The sequence below is a fragment of the Scyliorhinus torazame genome, chromosome 6, assembly GCF_047496885.1.
Source record: "Scyliorhinus torazame isolate Kashiwa2021f chromosome 6, sScyTor2.1, whole genome shotgun sequence".
In the NCBI taxonomy this organism is placed as follows: Eukaryota; Metazoa; Chordata; class Chondrichthyes; order Carcharhiniformes; family Scyliorhinidae; genus Scyliorhinus; species Scyliorhinus torazame.
Window position 1 is genome coordinate 92766650 of NC_092712.1, and position 20056 is coordinate 92786705.

Consider the following 20056-nt stretch of genomic DNA (forward strand, 5'->3'; position numbering starts at 1 on the left):
GTCAGCCATAACCTCTCCTAAGCCAGTCCTTGGCCCATGTCCTGCACCTCACCTGGCCCGCCCCCAAGCAGCTACCGCCATCAACTCTCCTCTTCCACCAACTTAAAAGTCCCCTCCCTATCAGCAGTGTACCCCCCCCCCCCCACATTGGTCTTTGGCTCACCCCCCACTTTGCTTCCGTGAAGTAGCCCTCCCAGCTAGCCTGGCAGCCCCTGGCGCATGGCATCTTACCCACTGCTGGTTCCCCTTCCCCCCCGCTCTTAGTGCAAACAATCAAAACAATGGCAAGATGCAAAAACAAATAAACAGTCCCTCCCAAGGTCCGAGCACAAATGCCCACCCCATCTCCCTTAACAAAGTACTATCTGTTAACATAATCCCGAACAGAACCGAAAGAAAGACGGAAAAAATATATACAGAACCTCCAAAGTCAGTCCAAACATCGCAAGTCGAAAGTTAAAAGTTTTACAAAACATGGCTCAGCTCCCCACAGTCAAGGTTCAAGGTGTTCCTTCTCTCATCAGTTTATTATCTTTCATAAAGTCCATCGCGTCCTCCGTCGAGCCAAAGTATAGTTCCCGACCCTCATAGATCACCCACAGGCGGGCCGGGTACCGCAGTCCAAACTTTATTCCCTTTTCATACAGGGCCGACTTGACCTTGTTAAAACTCGCCCTCCTCTTTGCGAGTTCTGCTCCCAGGTCCTGATACACCCGGATCTTCCCACGTATATCGCCTCGTCTGCCTGGCCCATCTCATAATGCGTTCCTTGTCCAGGAACCAATGCAATCGTACCACCATTGCCCTCGGGGGCTCACCCCCCCCTGGGGCTTACGCATAAGAACCCTGTGGGTCCGGACCACCTCCAGTGGCTTGTTGAACGCATCTTCTCCCAGCAGCTTCTCCAACATCTTCCCCACATACGCACCAGCATTTGATCCTTCTTTTCCCTCCGGCAGACCCACAATCCGGATGTTCTGCCTCCGAGAACGGTTCTCCAGGTCCTCCACTTTCTCCAGCAATCGCTTCTGCTGGGCTTGCAGCATCCCTATCTCTGCTGCCATCGAGGTGGACTGGAGAGCGGCATGTGGCGCAGTGGATAGCACTGGGACTGCGGCGCTGAGGACCCGGGTTCGGATCCGGGCTCTGGGTCACTGTCCTTGTGGAGTTTGCACATTCTCCCAGTATCTGTGTGGGTTTCACAGCCAAAACCCAAAGATGTGCAGGTTAGGGCATTGGCCATGCTAAATTGCTCCTTAATTGGAAAAAATATACATAATTGGGTACTAAAATTTTTAAAAATAAATCGAGGTGGCCTGCTCCTCATGCTCCCCTGCCAGCTCCTCCAGCCTCTGGGTTGCCTGTCCCTGGGTCGTCAGTCTCGTCTCCACGCGGTCAACCACCGCCCTGATCGAGTCCACCGCCCGGGCCAGGTCCTCCGCACACTCCCTGAGATGTTTAGGAAGCTCACCAACTGGTCCGTCGACCACTGAGCTGATGGGGCCGGACCCTGCGCATCTGGCATTTCCACACTCGATATCTGGTCCTAACTCGCCACGAACTTCTGATTCCTCCTTTTACGATTTTTTCTGGGCCGCAGACATTTTCCGCTTTTATTTCAGAAGTTCACGGGTGGGATTCTCCGTAGCCCGACTCCAAAATCGGGAACAGCGATCGGGTAGAGAATGGCTCCCAACGCTCCAACTCGGCGTCTTCGAGATGCGTGTCGAGTGCAGTCACAACCCCGTTGCTATGTGATCAGCCGGCCCACCCGCGATGCTCCGCCTGAGATAAGCAACGTTCCTGACGGCGCAGGCCACTACGCCACCTACACCATCTCTCGGAGATATTGCATCGCCTGTGATTAAGGTACAACATTGAGTCTTCACTATGCCTTTGTTTGGCCGGCTAGATGCTTTGTACCCTGCAGTTGAGTTGTGGAGCCAGTACACAGAATGCTTGTGATACTTTTTCTGTGCCAATAACATAGCCGAAAATGAGCACCAGACTGTGACATTTGTAAAGGCCTGTGGTGTGCACATATTCAGCATATTTAGGGGCCTCACTTTCCCGGCAACACCGGATACGATAGCATTCAAACAGCCCATTGCGTTGGTTGGGAATCATTTCAACCCGATACTGTCCATCATTGTGCAATGGTACAGATTTAATAGGGCGGAAAGGTCGGAAGAGGAGTCAGTTGCCGGCTATGTTACCTGCCTGTGGAAAATCGCAGAGTATTATGAATACGGGGCTGTGTTGGCAGATATTCTTCGGGACTGCTTGGTTTGTGATATTAATAATTTCAATGTACAAAAACAGCTTCTAGGAGAAGCTCCCCTCGCCACCTTTTTCCAGCTAAACTGGATCGCCATGACTTCTCAAGAACCTAGGCCGCGGTGCAGGATCTCTCTGGATTCAGGAGGGGCTGACTCCGCCCCCAGTGAGAAGTGTGGATGTTGGATCACCGAAGCCGCCGGCTGCTTGAGGGACAGTGCCCAGACCGCTTGGGACAAGGTAGACATTGGCCCGATGCACGGACCCTTCATTTGAACAATCCCGAAGAAGCGGGAGACGAGTCTGCAATGCAGCTGAACTGTGTGCTGCACCACCAGTAGCTCCTATCTGCAGCCCTTATGCAACTGTGGTCAAGGTTGAAGCTGAGCTCCAGTGATTCGAAAGCCTCTAGATCATTTGGTCGGTCCGTTTTGAGCAGTCATGAAATGGAGCCAGACTGTCCGCCTCTGCGGCGAATACAAATTAACAATACATATGGCTTCTCGTTTGGACCATTACCCACTTCCTCGAATCAAAGACTTATTGGATATCAGCAATGCTTATCTGCAGCTCAAACTGCACGAGGCCTCATGAAAATACGTTACGATCAACACCCATAAGGGCTTATATGAGTATATCAGACTTTCATTCGGCATCTCTTCAGCTTGCACCGTGTTTCAAAGAGTCAAGAGAGAGTATTGTGCAAGGTCTCTCATGCGTTGCTGTATATCCTGATGATGTGTTAATTACGGGAGCGACGGAAACAGAACACCACAAAAATCTTGAGGCAGTTTTGCAGCAGTTCTCAGAATATGGCATCCATCTGCGTAAAGCAAAGTGCATCTTCAGTGCGAAAGAGGTGGTATATTTAGGTTACCGAGTGGACCGAGATGGCCTACAGCCAGTCTCTGACAAAGTACAGGCAATGGCGATGGCCTCCACGTGGCGAGATGTTACAGAGCTTTGCTCTTTCTTGCGCCTGATAAATTATTAAGTCCGTTTTATACCGAATTAGGCAACAAACCTGGTCCCCTCCATTTTCTTCTGCTAGAAAAACCAACCCCTGGATTTGGGCGCTGACCAGGGGACTGAATTTCATTTGGTGGAACGGATGCTGGTGTCGTCCAAAGTCCTCACTCATTTTGACGCTGTGAAACCGCTTTATTTGATGTGTGACACATTGCGTATGGACTTGGTGCCGCATGGGTGACGGCCAGGACCGTCCAATAGCTTTTGCCTCCAGGACGTTAATGGCTGCTGAACGCAATTATGCTCATATAGAAAAAGAAGGTCCGGCAATTGTCTTCGGAGTTAAACGCTTCCACTAATACGTTTACTGCCACCATTTTTTCATCATAACGATTATAAGCTGCTGCTTGGCCTCTTTCGCGAGAAGGCGGTGCCACCAATTGTCAGCCTGGACTGCATACTCTATATTGGCTGCGTAGTAATACTCATTCGAACATCATCCAGGCACGTCGATTGCGAATGTCGACGCATTAAGTTGTCTTGGCGGATCCTCCCATGACCGAGAGATCGTAGCTGTCCTCAATTTTATGGACACCTCATCAGTGACGGCTACTTGATTGCACGCAGTATGATCCAGTGTTAGCTAAGATGTGACATTTGGTTTTATCTGGTGGATCATGGTGCCAGCTTCCATTGGAGTTCAAAGCTTTTTCAACCAGGATGTCAGAACTGACCGTCAATGACGGTGTCCTCCTATGGGGCACAAGAATCATCGTGCCTGCGGAAGGCCAACCCTTTAGTGTTTTGAAAGACCTTCATGCTGCTCATCCAGTCATTTCTGAAATGAAAATGCTGGCTAGGAGTTATGTCTGGTGCCCGGTATCGATATGGACATTGAGCTGCGTGTCAGGCCCATCAGAAGTTTCTGACAACAGTGTCTTTGCACCCAAAGGAGTGGCCCGCGTTCAAGCGGATTTCGCTGGCCCAATCTTGGATTCCATATTCCTCATTTTGGTGGATGCGCAGTCAAAGTGGCTCGCGGTCCACAAAATAACGTCCATCACCTCTTGCGCAACCACTCAGCAGCTATGCACATCCTTTTCTACCTACAGATTACCGGAGGTGATTGATACGGACAAGGGAGCCTCATTTACTAGTGGGGAGTTTGCTCATCTGACGTTGAATGTATTGGTGGAACGTGCCGTACAGATGGTGAAGCAGAGCCTGAAGAAACAAACCGCAGGTTAGATGGATACCAGGCTGGCATGCTTTCTCTTCTCATATAGGATGACTTCTCATGCTGTTATGCGGTGGCCCCGGCTGAAATGTTGATGGGTCGCCGAATCCGCACTCTGTTGAGTTTGCTGCTATCTGACATCGGCGCAAAGGTGCGTCACACACAGGATCTTCAAGGATGTTGCCCGCATAGGTGTATCGCAGTTCCTTCTATGCCGCTGGGTCAAAATCCTGGAACTCCCTCCTTAAAGCAGTAGTTCAAGGCTGCTCACCAGCACCTTCCCAAGGGCAATTCGAATTGGACAATAAATACTGGCCTAGCCAGCGAAGTCCACATCCCATGAATGACAAAAATAAAATGGTACTGTTAATCTCAGAATTTGACAAGTCCTTTTCTTCTTGGGTGCGAAAAGTGGGACCTCATTGCACTAGAAAAAAATCTCATTGAGCAATACATGCAGATATCATGCAAGCTTTAGAAAACAGCAGTTTCAAAATTATTAGAGGATGAAGCAAATGTACCTTGTGCCTCAGAACTGCTGCTAAGTGGCGCAACTTTTATTTTCTCACTGAAATAGATGAGCACAAATTAAACATATAAATTCTGATGTCAAAGTACATGTCACAATTCTTTAAGTAGCTGAAATCGCATTAGATAGATACTGCAAAAGTTGTGAGACTGTTTCGTTCTCTTACCTTGGAACTTCCTTTGCATTACTTCCCCCCTTGAAGAGTGCAGACTGAACAAGACCCGTCAGACTAGCGATCTGTTCCTCCATAGCCTTCATTCGCTCCCTAAATAAAAACAGCCATAATTCAGTCGCGTTCTAATAAATACCTTAAGTCAGATTGTTCAAAGACCATCCCACAAACACAGAGGAAACAGATCTAAATTCAGAACAGACCACTCTAGTTACACAGCATTTGGAATTTATATTGTATTACTATTTTGAGTCATTACTGGTTTAAATAATGATCATATCTTAAGTAGCAAGATTCAGGAGGATATGATACCCTGACAGGCAAAACACATTAAATTATAATTTGGTTTGATTTTTTTTTGCAAAAATATACTTTATTCATAAAATATCTGATGGAGCCATTACAAAACATTTCAAATTGTCACAAGAAAGTGCAATGATATTCACATTTTCTCCACAGATCAAGATGCACTCTGAGATGCTGCAATTCAGAAATAAGAACGTTACAAATATTTTTGTTACAGAGAGCACAATTCTGTTTAAACTATATACATCAGTCATGTTGCACTCTGTGGTGCTTCAATACATTACATATGGTATGGGTTAAGCACACAGTCTGAGGGGTTTTATAGATATCAGCCTCTCGGTCCACATTTGCAGCACAAGGCAGCGCAATGGCACAGTGGTTAGAATTGCTGCCTCACATTGCCAGGGACCTCGGGTGACTGTGTGGCGTTTGTACATTCTCCCAGTGTCTGCGTGGGTTTCTTCCAGGTGCTCCGGTTTCCTCCCAACAGTACAAAGATATGCAGGTTAGGTGGATTGGCCATTCTAGACTGCCCCTAAGTGTCCAAAGGTTAGGTGGGCAGGGTAGTGGACTTGGGTAGGATCGGTGCACCCTCGTGGGCCGAATAGCCTCCTGCTGCGCTGCAGGAATTCAACGGCCCATGACTGAAAGGCCTCACTTTATCCATTGCGCCTTGGCGGCGGCTGTCCAAGCTTGATGTGTCAATTAGGATATAGTCCTTGGCTTTTGAATGTGCAGTCTGCAACACTCGAAATGGAAATTGCACTGGAAATCCACAAGTTTCAAACAGACTAAAGAGCGTCTTTCACCAAGTAAATGATCCTCCATCAGCAGTTGATGTGTCCCTGCGATTCTGTTTGGTTAGACCAGCTCTTAAGATATAGGCAACACTGACTAGGTCACATTTACTATCCATGTAAAGCTGCTAGTTATTGGTTGTTCTGTTTTTAGTCCTGGTAATGACTAGTATGTAGTTAGCATTTGGATCAAATGCAGCGCTTTCAATCTAACTAGGTAATAAAAATGTCAATAGTTTGTAACTTCACTGAAAGAAGCAATTTGTACTGTTCACAGTGTTCTCAGAGCAGCCTGTTCATTGCTTGAAATACTTTAGCAGCAAAATATATGAAGGACCAGGTGAGACATTGGGGGTGATTTTGGGTCCACCTTTGCCTTGAGAGTGAACGAAGACATGGGCGCAAAATCCCAGGAGAATGGGAAAATTAGATTAATGTTGGCAAGATCTCATTTTCCAATTGTCCCTGCCTCCTCGCCGGAGATGTAATGAGGGCGGAAACCGCATTTAAATAAATTTAAATGAAGGGCACGATCGAACCGAATGGGGACAAAGTTCCGTAACAATCACGTTTAGCCAGGTGTTTCCTGGTGCTCGCAGCGCTGACAAACACCACGTTATCTATCCGGACTCTGGTCCTATTCAGGGCCTCAGTGGGGAGCGACCCGCTGCGGCCACACTTTAAAAAAAAATATATATTTTTATTCTCCTTTTTCACATTTTCTCCCAAATTTACACCCACCAACAATAAACAATAATCAGCAACAAATATGTCAATCCCCATAACAATAACAACGATCCCATCCTCCCACCATCCCCCAAACATTAGCCCGCATGTTTCCATAAACAAATGACAAAAAGGAATCAGGGATTACCCATAGTCACCCTTAATACACACAGCCCCCCTCCCCCCCAACCCTCCCACCCATCCCCCCCAACTAATGTTCGATGTTATCCAGTTCTTGAAAGTGCATAATGAATAATGCCCATGACTTGTAGAACCGCGCCCCCCCCCCCCCCCCGTCGTCATCCCGTCCCCCCCGTCCTTCCCCTCAGTTCAAACGTAACCTTCTCAAGAATCAACGTGGTGTTTGTCAGCGCCAGGGCACAGGGTGGAGAGGCTGCTCTCCATCCCAACAGGATCCACCTTCGGGTGATCAACGAGGCGAAGGCTACGATATCTGCCTCCGCACCCGTTTCCAACACTGGCTGGTCCGATACTCCGAATATGGCCTCCCGGGGACCCGGGTCCAGTTTCACACGCACCACCTTGGAATTTACCTTAAAAACCTCCTTCCAGTAATCCTCTAACTTTGGACAGGACCAAAACATATTAACGTGATTAGCGCCCCCCCCCACCCCCACAACGCTCACACACATCTTCTACTCCTTCAAAGAATCGGCTCATCCTCGCCCTCGTGAGGTGCGCTCTGTATACCACCTTCAGCTGTATCAGCCCCAACCTCGCACATGAGATGGAGGCATTTTCTCTCTGGAGCACCTCACACCAGACGCCCTCCTCTATAACCTCTCCCAACTCTTCCTCCCACTTTGCTTTGATCCTTTCCAGTGGTGCCTTGCCCTCTTCTAAAATAGCTACATACCAGTTCCCTCGTCCCAGCCAGCACTCTGTGCACTGAGTGCAAGATTATGCCCATTACGTACATAGCTAACAACAGCAAGGAGAAACACAGATAAATAATATTTAAACATAAATCTTAAGATAGTTGGTTTAAAAAAATTGCTAATTACAAAAGGTATCAAATAGCATTCTAATGGCAGTTAGATGGATGGAGTTAGGCTGTGAATAAGAAAACCCAATCACACCTTGCAAGTAATAGGCCTTTCATACCTCTGAAATAATCCACATAAATCAACCCTATCCCAGGGAAATCCAATAATATGAAAATAGTCCACCTGTGGGACATTGGTCTGATGTGTTATACTGTTTTTAATAGAATTTTGTGCACTTCTGCTGCTCAAGATTGATTTTAACTTTGGGAAGTGATTCTAATGCCTTTGAGAGAGGGAAAAAATAGATGGTTTAGTGCAAGGCTCAAATATAACGGACAGAGCCAGAGACCTATATCGGCATTTATTTTAACAAATGCTATGGAATAGGCAGGCAAGAACGACATTCTCATATCGGGAGATGGGAGCATGTCTGTCATCATCTTTACAAGTGGTAGAAAAGCAAAATTTCCTAACCTGTCATTTAATTTACTAACCAAGGACTAATGCTTTCCCCATGCAAAGTAATCAATCAGATTTTCAGAACCCACTGATCCAAGGCTTAGAACATGATGGGCAACAATTAGCAGTTCCACAAGAGCACCGCTTCCACTCTGTTTGACCCCAGTATTTATGGGGCCAAACCTAGTAGCAGGATCATTATCATTTGGATCCATTTCCTACCCAGCAGCTGGTCAAAATGAATAGCCTGGCCTGCAGCTGGGAGGGAATACCGGGCGTGATTCTCCAGAAAGATTTCTAAGTGTGGTAAGCGAGGTGGACCTACTGCAAACTTCCCGGCACTCGGCCCAGGGAGACCGGCAACGCTATTCTACGTTGATTGTTCCACTTAACAAGGCCCACAGGTTTCTCGCCGCAAATGAAGGCTCGCCGGCACCGCGTTCACCAGCCCCCAACTAATAAGGTCGAGCAGCACTTAAGCAGCACTTTCTCAGCCAACCTCAGCCATCTCGCAACAATGGCGCCCAGGAGACTGGCCCAAGATTCGGGGATGCTCCTAGATGCAATGGAGGCGAGAAGAGATGTCCTGTTCCCCAGAGGGTCAGCCACAGGGCAGCCAGTGCTGCCTGGGATGAGGTGACGGCAGCTGTGAGCGCCAGGAGTGTGACCATGAGGAATGGCCTTCAGTGCCAGAAAAAGGTAAACAACTTATACCGGACAGCACGAGTGTGTAGACACCAAAGCAGTCTTACGTGCCTGCTTAGGGACAGTGGACTGGTCCATATTTAAGAACTCAGCGACCAACTTAAATGAGTATGCCACCACCGTCACAGACTTCATCAGCAAATGTGTGGACGACTGCGTGCCAAAGAAAGCAGTACGTGCGTTCCCCAACCGGAAACCATGGCTCAATCGCGAGATTGACTCCCTACTGAAAGACAGATCTGAGGCGTTCAAGGCAGACGACCCTGACCTATACAAGAAATCCAGATACGACCTCCGCAAAGCCATCCGTAATGCCAAGAGAGAATATCAAACCAAGCTAGAGTCACAGACAGACTCTCGGCGGTTGTGGCAAGGACTAAACAACATAACGGGCTACAAAGCGAAGCTGAACAGTATCTCTGGCACAGCGCACCCCTCCCCGATGAACTCAATGCATTCTATGCTCGGTTCGAACAGGTAACCAACAATCCGCTGGCGAGTGCCCCAGCAGCCCATAATTCACCCATACCCACCATCACAGCTTCCGAAGTCAGATTGGCCTTCCTGAAAGTGAACCCTCGGAAGGCGACGGGCCCAGGCGGGATCCCTGATCGTGCACTCAGAGCCTGCGCGGACCAGCTGGCAGAGGTATTCACGGACATCTTTAACCTGTCCCTACACCACTCCGAGGTCCCCACCTGCTTCAAGAAGACCACCATCATACCGGTACCAAAGAAGAACCTGGCAACGTGCCTCAATGACTACCGACCAGTGGCCCTGACTTCAGTCATAATGAAGTGCTTCGAGAGGTTGATCATGAAGCGCATCACCTCCATACTCCCAGAACGCCTTGATCCACTGCAATTCGCATACCGCTGCAACCAGTCCACATCAGACACCATTTCCCTAGCCCTACACTCATCCCTAGAGCATCTCGAAAACAAGGACTCCTACATTAGACTCCTATTTATTGACTACAGCTCCGCCTTCAACACCATAATCCCAGCCAAGCTCATATCAAAGCTCCAAAACCTAGGACTTGGCTTCCCACTCTGCAACTGGATCCTCGATTTTCTGACAAACAGACCACAATCAGTAAGAATGAACAACAACACCTCCTCCAAAATAGTCCTCAACACCGGCGCCCCGCAAGGCTGCGTAGTTAGCCCCCTACTCTACTCCCTGTACACACACGACTGCGTGGCAAAACTTGGTTCCAACTCCATCTACAAGTTTGCTGATGATACGACCATAGTGGGCCGGATCTCGAATAACGATGAGTCCGAATACAGGAGGGAGATAGAGAACCTAGTGGAGTGGTGTAGCGACAACAACCTCTCCCTCAATGCCAGCAAAACTAAAGAGCTGGTAATTGACTTCAGGAAGCAAAGTACTGTACACACCCCTGTCAGCATCAACGGGGCCGAGGTGGAGATGGTTAGCAGTTTCAAATTCCTAGGGGTGCACATCTCCAAAAAACTGTCCTGGTCCACCCACGTCGATGCTACCACCAAGAAAGCACAACAGCGCCTATACTTCCTCAGGAAACTAAGGAAATTCGGCATGTCCACATTGACTCTTACAACTTTTACAGATGCACCATAGAAAGCATCCTATCAGGCTGCATCACAGCCTGGTATGGCAACTGCTCGGCCCAGGACCTCAAGAAACTTCAGAGAGTCGTGAACACCGCCCAGTCCATCACACGAACCTGCCTCCCATCCATTGACTCCATCTGCACCTCCCGCTGCCTGGGGAAAGTGGGCAGTATAATCAAAGATCCCTCCCACCCGGCTTACTCACTCTTCCAACTTCTTCCATCGGGCAGGAGATACAGAAGTCTGAGAACACGCATGGCCAGACTCAAAAACAGCTTCTTCCCCACTGTCACCAGACTCCTAAATGACCCTCTTGTGGACTGACTTCATTAACACTACACCCTGTATGCTTCATCCGATGCCAGTGCTTATGTAGATACATTGTATATGTTGTGTTGCCCTATTATGTATTCTCTTTTATTCCCTTTTCTTCTCATGTACTTAATGATCTGTTGAGCTGCTCGCATAAAAATACTTTTCACTGTACCTCGGTACACGTGACAATAAACAAATCCAATCCAATCCAATCCAATGCCCGACACCGCCCCACCCCAAGACCTTATCACCCCCTCATGAGCATCCACCCCCTCACAACTATTGGTGCAATCCCCAACCCTTCCTACACCCCCCCTCCCTCCAGAAGTCTGCTGGATCCCAGGACCGAGCTGGGTCCCAGCCTGATGCTGAGACTATGGAAAAGGAGCTGATGGATACGATAGAGAGTGGTCAGGACATTCAGAGGGAGATGTCAGTGACACTCCAGGAGATCCATGGATGAATGGTGGAGTCCTAGACGCTACGGGCGCGGGAGACGTCGCCGACAATGAGAGGCACCGAGGCCAACACTGCCAGGGTGTGATGTGGCCTCCCGCAGTGTTCAGGCACAGTGTCCAAGGATCACGGTTTGATTGGGATGCTCGCAAATGTCTCCCACATTCTACATGGCATGCCCACCCACAGGAATCCACTTTTTAAAAAAATTAAGAATACCCAATAATCTTTTTTCCAATTAAGGGGCAATTTAGCGTGACCAATCCACCTAACCTGCACATCTTTAGGTTGTGGGGGTGAAACCCACGCAGACACAGGGAGAATGAATTGGGTACTCTAAATTTATATTAAAAAACACAACATGCACAAACATGGCAGCTTAAGCTTGTGTTTTGCACATTTGATACTTTAACCCTCTCCTACTGGTCATGGGTGGGTATGTGGGTTAAAATCGAGGCTGTTATATCTGAATTATAAGCTAATCACACACTATGCAATTGCTAACAAATAACCTGTATTTCCCATCAGTCTGTGGCCAAGGCAAAGTCCTGACTAGTCATAACTGCCTGCCATGTTCTCCAATCATGTCATAGGCTATTAAACATGCTATTTCAAGAGGGTAACGTTTCTTCGAATAAAAACAGACTAAAAAGAAAGTGAAGTACAAAACAAAATACAATGTGAGAAGCAAGACACACCCATCACTTTCATGCAACTATGACTATAGTGTATAGGAATCAAAGCCTGTCTGGATCTTACTGTGGTCTATCTCACCATTGTGCGAATAAAGTAAAAGTTGATCAACTGGACAATCAGGTAGGTGTCATTATTATTCTGAGTTGTCAGCATACCAAAGATGAATACAAACAAATCACTCTGCGGAATATGGACTCTCTCCCATGATTCACTGCACTGGCACATTCATTCTGGTCATTTGCACAAAATGGGCTGATGCCTGTTTTGTGAGGATACAAAAATGCTAATGTTTCAGGAAGGAGCTCAAACCCACTACAAATAGGAGTAAATCCTAATTTACCAAAAGCAGGAAACAAAACTTTGCTTTAAATGTAAAAAAGGGCTAATTATGCAACTTCGTATGTCCCTTTAGGCAACACTGGTGGACAGTTTGGAGTGATGGGGCCACACTGTGATCATCAGTCCTGCTCCACAAGTACCTGACCTAAGAATGCAGAATAGATTGATTCCAGAGATGAGGGGCTGGATTCTCCAATTTTCAGGCTATGTCCGGAGGATCTGTGGAGTTTTACATGGGAAAAATCAGCGAGGCAACAGCACTAATCCTCCACCAGTGAGGGACTAGCAGCCAAGCCACGTAAAACGCATGGCCCTCCTGATTTAAACGGCTGGAGAATTGCCGGGTTCGTGGTCGCACATGCGCTCGGCGACGACCTGCAGCGGTCGCGCTGTACAACATGGCACCAGCCATGCACGGACCCGATCTGCCAGATAGTGACCCCTTGGGCACCCCCTTGCCACCCCCCACCAGTCACACAGCCCTCACCGAAGCACCATCCCCCCCCACCCCACCCCCCTGCCCAGCTCCTGCCCAACTGTTGGCGACGCTGGACACAGTCCGCAGCCGCCACGCAGGGTTCCCGGCCGCTGAGACCACGAGTCAACCCCGCGGTCGGGAACGCGGCCCATCGGGGGAGGGCCTTCAGGTAATGTCCTGAGGCTGTCCCAATGGTGTGCTGCTCGATGACACCGTTTTGGAGGGGGCGGGGCCTGTGAAAACAGGCATCGTTCCCGATTCCATCGTAAAAAGGGATTCCCGCCCGATCGCCGATTACGAAATTGACGTCGGGAAATGGAGAATCCCGCCCAAGGGGTTTGTCTTAGAAGAGAGATTGATCAGTTTAGGCCTATAATCTAGAGTTTAGAAGAATGAGAGGAGATCTAATTGAGATATACAAGATGATTAAACATATTGACAAAGTAGACGTAGAGCGGATGCTTCTTCTAGTGGGGCAATCAAGAACTAGAGGTCATAGTTTAAGGATAAGGGGTAGCAGATTTAAAACAGAGATGAGGAGAAATTACTTCTGTCAAAGGGTCGTGAATCTGGAATTCACTACCCTAGAGTGTGGTGGATAACGGAACATGAGTATATTTGAGCAGAGAGACAGACTTTTAATTAGAAATGTGTTGAAGGGTGGAGCACGGGCAGGAAAGTGGAGCTGAGATAGAGATTAGATCAGCCAGGGAGTGCATTGCCTACTCCTGCTCCTAGTTCTTATGTTCGAATATAATATGCTTAGATTCTTGGAGTTGGCAGGGCAGGGGGAAATGTGCATCTATTTGTCCACTGTAACTTTGATAGCAGAATCATAGAAATCCTAGACAAACAAATGGGGCGGGATTCTCCAAGCCCCCGTGCCAAAATCACGCTCGGCCGGGGTGGGGGTGGTGGGGGGGGGTGGTGGAGGGTGGCGAATGTGCGTCAAACCTGAGATCGGGTCCAACGCCGCTCCCGCGATTCTCCCGTCTCTGGAGAATTGCCGGAATTCGGTTCGCGTGGTCGACGCGGCGCCGGTTGGGGGCCATTGAAAGAGGGGCCCACGGCGATTCTCCAATTGCAGCTGGCTGAGTTCCGCCGGCATGGTTCACTCATGATTCCACCCAGTGGGCACTCGGCGTGGCGGCTACGGACTCAGTCCGCGGCCGCCCTGGTGGGGGTGAGGGGATCATTCACCGGGGGGGCCTCCAGTACGGTCAGGCTATTGATTGAGGGTCACCGATCCGCGGGCGCACGCGATCTGGGGGTGGCCTATCTTCTTGGTGCCGGTCCGCGTTGTGGGTCAGCCATGTCGCGCGGTGTGGGTCAGCCATGTTGCGCGGTGTGGGTCAGCCATGTCGCGCGGTGTGGGTCAGCCATGGCGCGCGGTATGGGTCAGCCATGTCGCGCGGTGTGGGTCAGCCATGTTGCGCGGTGTGGGTCAGCCATGTCGCGCGGTGTGGGTCAGCCATGGCGCGCGGTATGGGTCAGCCATGTCGCGCGGTGTGGGTCAGCCATGTCGCGCGGTGTGGGTCAGCCATGTCGCGCAGGGCAGCCGACACAGGCCGCCGCCATGCGCATGCGCGGACCCCCGACCTGAAGTCCTCCTAACAGCTCCGGCTGCTGATACGGGGCCCTGCTAGCCCCCTTTAGGTAGGATAATCACACTGGACTTACTCCAGGAAGTCCAGAGTGATTCACGCATGTTTTTTTCGAGGGCATGGGGACTTAGCCCCATTATTGGAGAATCCCGCCCATGGTGTTTACACAATACTCAAGAGATTCTGTGGTACTTCTGAAATTACGGCAGATTGGTAGGAGAACCCTCATGAACGTTTGCCCTCAAATTGCACGGATGTAGCAAACAAATTGAAATAATGTAGCACAGTCTGTCGATCACATTAATGGTTAAAACTAATTGCCATTGCAGGTGAAACTGGACCCGGGTCCCCGGGAGGCCATATTCGGGGTGTCGGACCAGCCAGGGTTGGAAAGGGGGGGCGGAGGCAGATATTGCAGCTAATGTTTAGGGTTTGATGGGAGGATGGGATCGTTATTATTGTTATGGGGATTGACATTTGTTGCTGATTATTGTTGGTGGGTGTAAATTTGGGAGAAAATGTGAAAAAGGAGAATAAAAATATTTTTTAAAAAACTAATTGCCATTACATTGCTGAAAACTTTGCCACAGTTCCTTTAACTGGAATATTGATTTGAATTGAGGCAGCAGGATCTCGGAGTGGCATTTCCTTCTTTCACCACCAATTTTGCTGGACTATACCATCAGCCAAATATTTACAAAATGTAATACTGCATTCACCACTTAACTGTCATGAGAATCTCAGCCACCGTGTGGTGTGCAGACAAAAGGGATTCCCACATTTGTATCCTGATCTGTGCTAAGTTACCATACCTGGGATATAGCAATGATGAGTTCACTGCCATTGGACTCAGTATTCCAGAACTGTTGAAGGAACAAAGGAAGGTGAGGTGGAGGAGAAATCGAATTGTGTTTCCATTTGCTTGCTAGAAAATGACTCCTGCTGGTATGCATCGGACTGTGACTAAGCTATCCACAGGATAAATTCACTGAAGGAACCATTGGGAAAACCCATTTAGATCTGGTCCAGCAAAGCTGGCAGTTCTTCAAATCCAGTTATTATTTTGTTTAAACAATTTAACAATTGTGACCATCCAAGTTAAATATAAGCACCAGTTTTGCTGGACTATACCATCAGGCAAATATTTCCAAATGTAATACCAATTTAACCAAGAAAACTTCAAGCATTGCCACAATACAATCCTATTAAAACACATGTTCATCACTTATATTGCTGTATATTTTACACCTCACCCCCGCCTGGAGAATGTAACAGATTCCCAATTTTATTTTATTGGTGCGGTTATGGGATTTCGGATAGAAAAAGGTTAGAGCTCCAAAATTACAATAAGTATCTGAAATAACTTTGATATAACATATATACTGGCTAGTACAGTATAATACTATACATTATGATTAACGGGCTGTTAAATGGGCTTCTTTGGGTGAACATTTATGAGAATGGTTATTAATCTCCTGAGTTATTTTTGTGCACACTTGAAGCTTGCCATTGTTATTATTTCTTTCAACAGACTCCCACAATAATGGAGAAGAGAAGTAAAAATTGAGGTTTATGGACCTGTACATTTGTAGCTAAAGTATTTTAAATCTCAGCTGGCTGTGACTTGTCGTTTGGCCTGAGTATTTTGTTCCTGGGGCCATTTGAAACAATACAGAGATGCAGGAAACAATGACAGAAAATAATCTTAACAGTTTATTCCATTGATGGTCAGCCCCGCTCTCCATCTGCACAGGGTTACTTCCATAGATTGAAACAATAATGCTTTACTGACCGAAATTAGTGACGACAAACATAAATTTAAATCAGATAGTAGAAAAACAAAGATGTACTGAATCCTGGAGTACTGTTATGACACCTGTGCACTATACTTCATTGTTGTTATTTTGGGTATCTTGTTCATCAGATGTCCCACTATTAACTAAATAAAATTGGTTCATACAGCATTAATACAGCCTCCTCACTTTCATTTGTGACTTACAGGAACAGAATCCTGTGGCAAGAGAGGGGAAAATAAATAGAAACAGAACGTGCACCTTCGTATATTACAGCAAAACACACCAGTATTGTGAGCTGGTGCAAATCTATTCTGCTGGACTGAACATTCAAGGAAATTAAAAAACAAAAATCTACCAATAAGCTCTCTTCCTCCATTAGCAAAGGGCAGGACACTCAGTAAAACAGAAGTTTGTACGACCACTCCCCGGCGTTTCTAACTGATCCAGAAGACACAAGTTGGCCAAGGACAACCTCGCCAGTTAACTTGATCAAATGGTGAGGTATAAATAGCACCCTGATGGCATATTGCATTGGTTCTCCAATAAATTGGAGCCAGGAGCAAAAAGGTGCAGATTTGCAGTTGTCCACATGTTGATGGTATTGTTGACTCTTCAGGAAGGGAAATTACTAAAGAGTTACCAATGTCTGTTTGTTCACATGGTTCAAATGGCTGACAGGTTCACCACTGATAAGAGGCCTGTGGGCTAGTTGTTCCCTCGCCAAACCATGACACCATGACGCTAGCAGACAAGATAAAATAAATAACATTTCATGAGAAAACGTTTAAATAAAGCTGTTTGCTTGACATTTTTTCCATTTGAAGTGTTTAAAGTAAATGTGCAAAGCAGCCAGCCTGTCCACATCAATGTGGGAAGGATCTAGAGTTCTCACTTTCAAAGTAATTACACACCTGAAAGAGCTTTACTGCACACTGTGATTTGGGAAAGGTTCTTGGCATTTATTCACCTCTTCTGATCTGGAAGATGAAGGGTTTAATGCTGCTGCTGACTAATCCTTTGGTGATCAAAGAGATGGCACTCAATGGAGAATAACATTAGCTGTATAATCCACAATAAAGGACTTCAAGTGTAGTCTAACCAAGGTTCTGTACAAGTCACAGAATTGTCACAGGGCAGGAAGCAGCCATTTGGCCCCCATCGTGTCTACACCAGCTCTCCAAATGAACAATTCATCTAGTACAATTCCCCAGCCTCCTCCCCATAGTCCTGCACATTCTTCCTTTTCAGATAACAGTCGACCTCCCTTTTGAAAGCTTCAAATGAACCTGCCTCACCACACATTCAGGTAGTGCTTTACAAACCTTAACCATTCGCTTTGTGAAAAAGATTCTTTCATATCGCTTTTCCTTCTTTTGTTAATTACTTTAGAACAAAGTACAAGGAACATTACAGCACAGGAACAGGTCCCTCGGCCCACCAAGCCTGTGCTGATCGAGATTCCTTATTTAGAACTACTACTTATTGCCCAAATAATCTGTATCCCTCCATTCCCCACCCGTTCAAGTGTCTATCAAGACACATCCTAAACGACATTCTCCCCGTGTCTGCGTGGGTCTCACCCCAACAACCCAAAAAGATGTGCAGGGTAGGTGAATTGGCCACACTATATTGCCCCTTAACTAGAAACAAAAGAATCGGGCACTCTAAAAAAAATGTTTTTAAAGATACATCTTAAATTTGCTATCATGCCTGCCTCCATCACCTCCACTGGCAATGTGTTCCAGGCACTCACCACCCTCTGTGTAAAAACCTTTCCCTGCACATCTCCCCTAAACTTGCCCCCTCTCACCTTGAACCTGCAGCCCCTTCCACCCTTGGAAAAAGCTTCTGACTATTCACCCTGTCTTACCTCTCGTAATGTTATAGACCCCAATCAGGTCTCCTTTCAGCCTCCATCTATCCAAAAAAAACAATCCAAGTTTATTCAACCTCTCCTCATAGCTAACACCCTCAGACCAGGCAACATCCTGGTAAACCTTCTTTGCACTCTCGACAAAGCATCCGCATCCTTCTGGTAGTGTGGCAACCTTAACTGTTCATAATATTCCAAATGTGGCCTAACTAAAGGTTTATACAACTGCAACATGACCTGCCAACTCTTGTATTCAATGCCCCAGCTGATAAGGCAAGCATTCTGAATGCTTTCTTGACCACCTTATCCACCTGCATTGCCATTTTCATGGAACTATGGACCTGAACGCCCAGATCCCTCTGAATGTTAATGCTCCTAAAGGTTCTGTCATTTACTGTATAATTCACACCTGAATTTGATCTTCCAAAATGCATCACCTCGCATTTGTCCAGATTGAGCTCCATCAGCCATTTCTCTGCCCAACTCTCCAATCCATCTATATTTTGCAGTATTCTCTGACAGTTCCTCTCACTAAATGCAACTCCACCTATCTTAGTGTTATCTGCAAACTTGCTAAGCAGACCATCTACATTTTCCTCCAAATCATTAAATATATTACAAACAACAGTGGTCCCCGCAGTGATCCCTGTGGAACACCAGTAGTTACAGATCTCCATTCTGAAAAACTCCCTTCCACTGTTACTCTCTGTCTCCTGTTGCCAAGCCAGTTCTGTATCCATCTAGCTAGCACACCCCGAATCCCATGCGACTTTACCTTTTGTACCAGTCTGCCAGAAGGGACCTTGTCAACTGCCTTACTAAAGTCCATGTAGACGACATCCACAGACTTTCCTTCATCAATTAATTTTGTCACCTCCTCAAAAAACTGATTGGTAAGACGTGACCTTCCCCTCACAAAACTATGTTGCCTATCACTAACAAGTCCATTCGCTTCCAAATGTGAATAAATCCTGTTGCTCAGTATCTGCTCCAAGAGTTTCCCCACTACTGCTGTCAGGCTCATTGGCCTCTAATTACCTGGATTATCCCTGCTTCCCTTCTTAAACAAAGGGACACCATTGGCTATTCTCTAGTTCTCTAAGATGATGCAAAGATATCTGTTAAGGCCCCAGGAATGTCCTCTCTTGCCGCCCACAGAAACCTGGGATATATCCCATCCGGCCCAGGGGACATTTCCATGTCAATGCATTTTAAGACATCCAACACTTTCCCCTTCATTGTGCTGATATGTCCCAGAGTATTCACCCCCATCCCTAACCTCAACATCTTTCACGTCCCTCTCCTTGGTGAATACCGATGCAAAATACTCATTAAGGATCCCACCCATTTCCCCTGACTCCACGTATAACTTCCCTCCTTTGTCCTCGAGTGGGTGTACTCTTTCCCTAGCTATCCTCATGCTCTTTATATATGTATAAAAGGCCTTGGGATTTTCCTTGACCCTGCTTGCCAATGACATTTATGGCCTCTTTTAGCCCTTTTAACTCTCTGTTTGAGTTTGTCCCTACTTTCCCTATATTCTTCTAAAGCTTTGTCTATTTTTAGTTGCCTAGATCTTATGTATGCTTCCTTTCTTCTTTTTGACTAGTCTGACTATGGTTCCCTAAACCCTACCATTTCTGTCCGTCATTTTTACGGGGATATGCCTGCCCTGTATACTAATCAACTAGTCTTTCAATCTGTGTCGTTTCATTTT

The 20056-nt window shown here is 47.1% G+C and overlaps 1 protein-coding gene across 20 annotated transcripts in view; it reads right to left on the reverse strand.

Annotated features, from left to right (window-relative positions):
- Positions 1-20056, reverse strand: part of LOC140424893 (sickle tail protein-like) — a 931095-nt gene that overhangs the window by 138041 nt on the left and 772998 nt on the right. For all 20 annotated transcript variants that reach the window (XM_072508468.1, XM_072508466.1, XM_072508467.1 and 17 more), the window contains 2 exons: positions 5179-5277; positions 5005-5051 (listed from right to left, as the gene is read on the reverse strand). In XM_072508468.1, the coding sequence (XP_072364569.1) occupies positions 5005-5051; positions 5179-5277 (146 nt within the window). The remainder of the gene's footprint in view (positions 1-5004; positions 5052-5178; positions 5278-20056) is intronic.